Genomic DNA, 7,137 nt, shown 5'->3' on the forward strand with positions numbered 1-7,137 from the left:
GAGGCTGGGGGGTTAAACATGACAGGAATGCAACTGGAAAAGAAAAAAACCTGGGGGGGGGGGGGGGGGGGGGGGGGGATTGGCCATAAAACTAAAGGAAAATACAGGCAGTGTCATGTAACCTGGGGAAGAAATACAAAAAACACATCTCGCGGGGAAATTTATTGGAGAAATGTGCAAGTGATTAAAGTTGCTGAAAAGCTATCCGCATTTCTTTTATCTAAATGTGTGTGCAAAGTCTGTGTATCCATTCAGGGTAACAGCGAACAATCCCTGCTGCTCTCAAAGAGAGGGGGCTATAAAGAGAACATATAGTTATGGGTTGTTGAGGGGTTTTTTTTGGTATATTTTGCAGATATAAAATCTTGGCTCTTGAGTCTCAAGCCATACTTTAAAAACACACACATAAATCAGCGTCCAGATAATCCTGCAAGAGCAGCTGGTTTTCAGAGTCGGACTCTGTCGGTCCTCCCTCATCGACTTTCCCAAAAAGTTGTGGCTTTAGGGATGTAAACAGGATGTACTGTGTTTCTGACCTTTTTTTTTTTTTTTCCCCCACATGCTTTTATTGACAAACTTTAAACGTAGCCAAATTTGGTTTCTTTTATTACAGGGGATTTATATAATGATTCTGATTTTTTGGGGTTAAGATGAGTCATACATTGTTTTTTCAATGAACTTTGTGGAAATCAATAGTCCAGCTAATTTCCGTCAGTGCTCTTTCTCTTTGAACCTACAGTGACACCTTGAGCGCCACGCCTGAATGGTGCCACGCATTCATACGTTTTCCAACTATCCATTTATCTACCCAATTTTCCAACAATTCATCCACATTCTATTCACTTTTATCGAACTTGGGGTCATGCTGGTCATCAAATATTGAGTGAGATGCCAAAAAACCAACAAATCGTGATGCCACGCTGTTAGATGTGTCGTGATGGATGTCTTTGCAGTTTCACCAATAATCAATGCTTTGGCCATCAAAATTGGTGCTGTGACTTAACAGGCACAAGCACGTAGAACCCTTGTAGAACCCTCCCCCTCAGTACATGACTTAACTACACTGCAAACCTTAGCCTTTCTCCACTCCCTCTGCCCCGCTGGAGGGGGGGGCCCCACTTCCTGAAACAACTTCCAACAAATCTTCAAGGTTAGTACTGGCTGCTCTCAGTCCCTAATCCCCCCCTCCTTCTCACTCTTTCTCTCCTGCAATCGTTTTCTTCTGCATTTTCTAAACTCTAAAATATGAGGAGAAATGTGCTGCTCTCAGCAGTCTCTCCATTTTTCAACACACACTCAGCTGACTTCTGCCAAAATCACATCCAGAGGAGCAACCAGTGTTGTACTCTTCTCAACTATGTTTCCTCCTCTCTTGCTGATCGGACCGAGTTTCACTCCGCTTTTGTCGCGGTCAACTCAGTGCGCTTATCGCCAAAGCTGCTGGCCAGCCACATGGACGGATGACCGGCGCACACAACACACTGTGCTGTATCAGCGTGCCGTGTCAAGATCCAGTCTGCATATCTGTGGTGGAGCAGCTTCCTTTGAGATGGGACAGGAAGCAGAGGTGCTGAACAGACTCACAAGGTACCAATCAAGTGACAGAATAAAAACCTCGGACGGGAAAAAGCTCTCGTTCACTCGCAGATCAGTAACTCAAACAGCAGCGAGGACATCGTCCTCAAATTTTTCTCCTGGAAGATCCGACCTGCTAATGTCTCTTGGCTCGGTCCCCGAGGTTTTCTTTCCATTTCTTCATTAGAGTCATTAAAGAAACACAAGAGACCTCAAAGTATTTTCCTTAACCGCCCTCACCAAGCTTCAGGATTCCTCCCCATCGGTCACAAAGCCAGAAGTGAACAAAGACATACACACAGTTAGGATCTAACTGATTGGGCTTGTCACTGCTTCTCGTAGAAGAAAAGTGGCCGAGTGCTGCTCACATATTGGCAGGGCGAGCCTAAGTGAAAACACATGTCCTGTGAATGCAGAAAGCAGAAGTTGAGTGGCTTCGTCTGCCTGATAGGGACCCGTGCGAAACGCGATCTGATCAGATAATTTTTTTTTTTTGCCTTCCGAGAGAGGCAGAGAGGACGGAAACACATCCTGTTTTCCATCCCAAAGTGGAATAACTGCAATAAACAGTGAACGACAAAAATGAAAACAACATTTTATCCGTTGCTTATTCGGGATTATATAACACTGACAGTGAGGGCAGGCGAATAAACACATAATGATGAGAAGCAAATTGCCCTGTGATAATCTTCCAGTTCGGACCTTCCTCTCATGCAGAGTCAGCGCATTGTCCACGGCAAGATTCTTGATTTCTGACAGGTGCCGCCCTCTGATCCCTCGTGACTTCTCTGAACTCTAGCACGACATCAGGAATGCTTTCAGACGGCTGTGTTATCCCCTCAGGACACACACAAACACACACACACACACACACACACACACACACACACACACACACACACACACACACACACACACACACACACACACACACACACACACACACACACATACGAGAGCAGTCACACAACATGCGTGTCTGCAGAATGACCACAAAATATATTAATCTAATATCTCAAACTGGCAAAATGGCAAGAAAACAAGTGTGTGGCGCGAGCACGTGCGAGCTGAGGAGAATCTGTTGAAGGAGGTGACTCACGACCTGCAATCTGTTTGCTAATGCCCTTCATATTTTTAACTTGTGCTTGGAGATTTGTTGACTGTCCTCGGATGACTTGCGTTTGATGTTTTGGACCGACAAAAGTGTAACACGCGAACTCCAACCGACGATGCAGATATCAGTCCCACACGCCTGAATATTTAACGGTTGATACCACCAATTAATACACTGGTCATGTGTCGCACATGCATGCGACCCACTTCAAAATACACCACCTCAACATTAACCACGTTGTCAGTGATGCTATATGTGAAAAGCCACAACTTCCACCCAAACAGTGGAGAGACTTTGGACAAAGTGGATGAAAAGTAAATAAACAATCTGTGCACCAATATCTAGAAAGTTTACTTACATAACATATTTCTCTTAAATCTTTTTATCACCTAAAACCTTTAAGAAACAAATGAGGATTCTTCAAGCTGCAGCACGGCATCATGTGGCGCTACTTATGCCGTGCAGGCTGACGTGTGTGTGGTCCCACCGTTCTCATCTCCTTCTTATGAAGGCAGTTTCCTCCACAGCAGGCACACCTTCGTGTTGCTGTGCCTTAATAAGTGCACACAGCACTGAGGATAAGCTGTAATCATCTGAAGGCAAACACTGGAGTAACAATCCTGATCATCACTCGTAAGCCCTCATATCCTGCTGTGATTGGAGGGTTTACCTTCTTCGCAGCCTTGGATGGTGACCTCCTGGTGGGCTTCTGCACCTGGCCGCCCCCTGTGATTGGCTGCTTCGATACGGAGCCGTTCTCACGCTTCTTGATGGGGGACGACGGGGTGGAGGTGGGCACCTGGGGGGTTGAGGATGCTGCTGGGGGAGAAAAGGTCGCAGTGGGAGCGCCAGTCCCGACAATGGCCATCTCCGCTGTGGCGGTGAGGCGCAGGCTCCGCAGAGTTTCATGCGTCTCCTGGTCGACCACCAGCAACCTGGTCTCGTTCTCAACCGCCTTGATCCGCTGCACCACCTGTGAGAGGGGAGAGGATGGCATGAGAAAGAGGCGGTAAAAGAACCAAAAATATCATTACAGAGCAATTACAGGGGGCACAGCTCAATCTCACCCCAGGACTGTTTGAAGATTAACATTAACGTTTTAACAGTTTCTGAGCTCATATACGGACTGATTGTTGTTTCTGACGGAAATTTAAAAACCAAAGAACCAGATCAGTTCTGAGAGCCTCAAACCACATGATCAACAGGTTTGTTTTTATCTCTGCTGCAACAAGGTTACAGAGAAACTCAATACACTGAACAAGGAGACTCTTGTTTCTGCTGTTCCCCTGTGTCTTCAGGCTTGTGAAAATACACATCTGAGGATTGTTTCTCTTTGAATACCAGCCCAGGGTGGGAGTGAAGCTACAACACACGCAGACAGGTGTTGATGGACGTTAACGAAAGTGTAGATACTCAAACCAGATGAAGAGACGAGCGTGTCTGTAAAGCTGCTGGCTGTCAGATGCGGTTGATCATGTAATTATGAATGCGTAAAGTACAGAAGGGAATATGATGGGAGCAACCAAAGAAGGCCGACAAGAGAAGCACATCAGCAGCAGACTGAGTGGCCTGATTGTTGTTACAGATGCAAACATCTGTCAGTGACCCGGTGATGCCCCTCGGCTGTGAACACAACCTGGGAACCAACACATTCATTTGCACATGCCTGGTGGTGCGTCTCCCTCTCCACGTTCGCTCCGTTCACAGCCACCACTCTGTCTCCGGCTCGCAGCCCCGCAGCTTCTGCAGGGGAATCGGGCTCCACTTTCCGGATGAACTGCCCACTCTTTCCTTTCTCGCCATGCAAGTGAAATCCATACCCGTTGTCCCCTTTTGTCATGAGACAAAGCCGCGGTTTCCGCTCGCTGGCCATCCCCTCTGTTCGCTCGGAGCCTCTGTGTCCAGTAAAAGTTTAATAACCAAAAATGCAAATGCGGGACTTCAGGAGAGCGGCCGCAGGGCTAAACTTTCATGGCGCACGAACATTTCTGCACGCTCCCTTGCAGATCACATCAGAGCAACGCAAAAGTCCAAATTTGAAAAAGAAGAAGAAGAAGAAGAAGAAGAAGAAGAAGAAGAAAACTCCCAAATGCAATTCAGGAGAATAAAGTCCAGCGTTGGAAATGCATGCAAACTGACAAATGTGAGCAAAACAGTCCGACAGATCGCGCGTCTTCTGCACAAGCTGATGCGCACTGCAGGCGACTCCAAAACGGATCCGCGCACTGACACTTCAGAGTATCCAGAGACTTGAGAGCATCCAGCCAGGAAAAGTGTCAGAGATCAGCGGCTGCGCTCCTTCAACATTCATCCATAACATGTGCTGTGAGGGCAGGCGCTCACTTATACAGCAGTTTGAGCATCGCAGCGCCGAATGCGCAATAGCACCACCCCCCTCCAGAGAGTCTACCTGTTGGAGGACCGACTCCAGCAGCGCAGACTGCGAGCATTTAAAGTGAAACAACACTGCCCCCGTGTGTCAGGAAGTGGAAGTGAACGAAACTCCTGAGAGAGTTTGGTTGATGGAACGAAATGAGCAAATTCTAACTTCAACGGTCAGTAGCTCTGGAACCAAATGTTTCAAAATGACAAAGTCGACAAAAATGTACAGCCATCCAACCAAAAAAACCTTAAATAAAGAACAATAGAATATATTAAATATAATACTTTAATGTATTCAATAAAAAGACATGTATGTATTTTTGAATTTGGCTACAAACTGAGCTTTCTATCCATAGACCTTTACAATCTCACGCTTACATTTCCCCACCAATGTTATATATTATCTTATATTATCTGCGACATAATCGTTTGTTATATAATAATTCAAGGTTCTTCTAATGTTGTTCAATTCAGTTTCTTTGTGGAATGATCAAACATGAAATATCATGTTCAACATTCAGACTCATAATGTTTGGTTGAAGTTCAAATCGTGTAATGTTTTCTCAAGAGCACTTGCTGTTCAACTTAATTACTCTCTTAAAAACATCATCTCAGAAACGCTTGAATTATGAGATGTGACCACTGTGTACACTATATTGTGCACCTTTTACAACTATGGAAATAGATGCAGACACACAGACCAGGTTACTTGGGTGTCTTGCCTGGATTAGAAGAGCAACTGATTGTTTTCACGTAAAATTGTGAAAAATGCTTTAACTTGTTATGTAAAAGGTTTGTTTTTAAGATTTTCGACAAACGAAATTGGCTAAATTAATTGAGTATCAATTGGAAATAAAACATAATTGATGGTAAAATCCCTGAACAAACAAATAAATTAACTGAAGCAATTCAATTCAACTTCAAATAAATCAATCATGAAATTTCAAAAATCAAACAGCACCTGATGCAGTCAGTGGCGCTGGTAAGACACTCCTGGATTGTGACCATCCATTTCCCCTTTTATCATAATTACTCAATGCTGACATCTAGTGGACACCTTAATGAACACATTAATATAGCTTGTTAAAAAAGAATATATCATTTTAAAGCCAGGTATTTACCTCTGGGTTTTACAACAGGGAAACTCATTTTAGAGCAAACTGTGGGGTTTTGTGCTCTTATGAGTAACTTATATTAATGTTCAAACTTCGCAATTCACCACCAAGACCATAAGAATAACATTTCGCAATATAAATAAGGGGGCTTGGGAAAGAAAACTAGGTTCTTAGAATTATATTTCATTGTTTGAGTAACACGGTGTCAAAAGTTTCTCCCGCAGCTGTTTGTTTCACGACTGTTTGGCTTCATCCAGGTTTTGGCTGTTTTCTTTAAGCATTGTGTTCCTGACTGTAACTTCACTTGAAAGATCAACAGCAACCGTTTTCTGCAGTATTCATGAGTTGTTTCGGTTGTTTGTTTGTTTTTTTACAAACTTTTATTTAGTTATAGACATACAGTGTAATATATGTGCAAAATAAATGGACTTTGAATAAATGTTACGTAGTGAGATGAATGTGTCATTTTACAAAACGTCAACCACTATTTCAGGTGGTGCTTTTATGAATTGCTTTCCCTTCTGTACACAGAAATCCAAGCGTGGCAACATCACAGGTTAAAGTATTTATTTTAAGTATCGTCAAACCCATTTCCACTTCCCTCTCTCTTATGCACGGCTCAAATCTACAATCACTTGTGTGTAATCCCCTCTTTCAACCTGTGTGTAATTTATGTCTCTAATGGGAGTCTTATGCTCCCTCCCTGTCATTACACCATGTGTAAATGCCAGTTTCTTTACTGAGGGAGCTCTGACTCAGCCTCTCCCGGTGCTCCCCAGAAATACGACTCTCATGCTGCCTTGCCACATGTAGCCTCCCACCCTTCTGTGGAATATAGACCCCCTATTTATAGAGCTGGCAAGGCCTGAGCTCTGGGCTCAACACAAACTTTCATTTAAACTGCCACCCCATCCTGCTTACACACACACACACACACACACACACACACAC

At 44.2% G+C, this 7,137-nt stretch overlaps 1 protein-coding gene across 1 annotated transcript in view; it reads right to left on the minus strand.

Moving 5' to 3' along the window:
• LOC308125084 (Na(+)/H(+) exchange regulatory cofactor NHE-RF2) overlaps positions 1-5,076 on the minus strand; it is a 28,110-nt gene extending 23,034 nt beyond the window's left edge. The window contains exons 1-2 of the mRNA XM_080488582.1: positions 4,356-5,076; positions 3,360-3,662 (exon numbers count right to left, since the gene is read on the minus strand). Coding sequence (XP_080344708.1) covers positions 3,360-3,662; positions 4,356-4,562 — 510 coding nt within the window. The 5' untranslated portion in view covers positions 4,563-5,076. The remainder of the gene's footprint in view (positions 1-3,359; positions 3,663-4,355) is intronic.
• Between the last annotated feature and the right edge of the window lie 2,061 nt (positions 5,077-7,137).

Source organism: Lipophrys pholis, assembly GCF_963383615.2.
Source record: "Lipophrys pholis genome assembly, chromosome: 19".
Classification (NCBI taxonomy): domain Eukaryota; kingdom Metazoa; phylum Chordata; class Actinopteri; order Blenniiformes; family Blenniidae; genus Lipophrys; species Lipophrys pholis.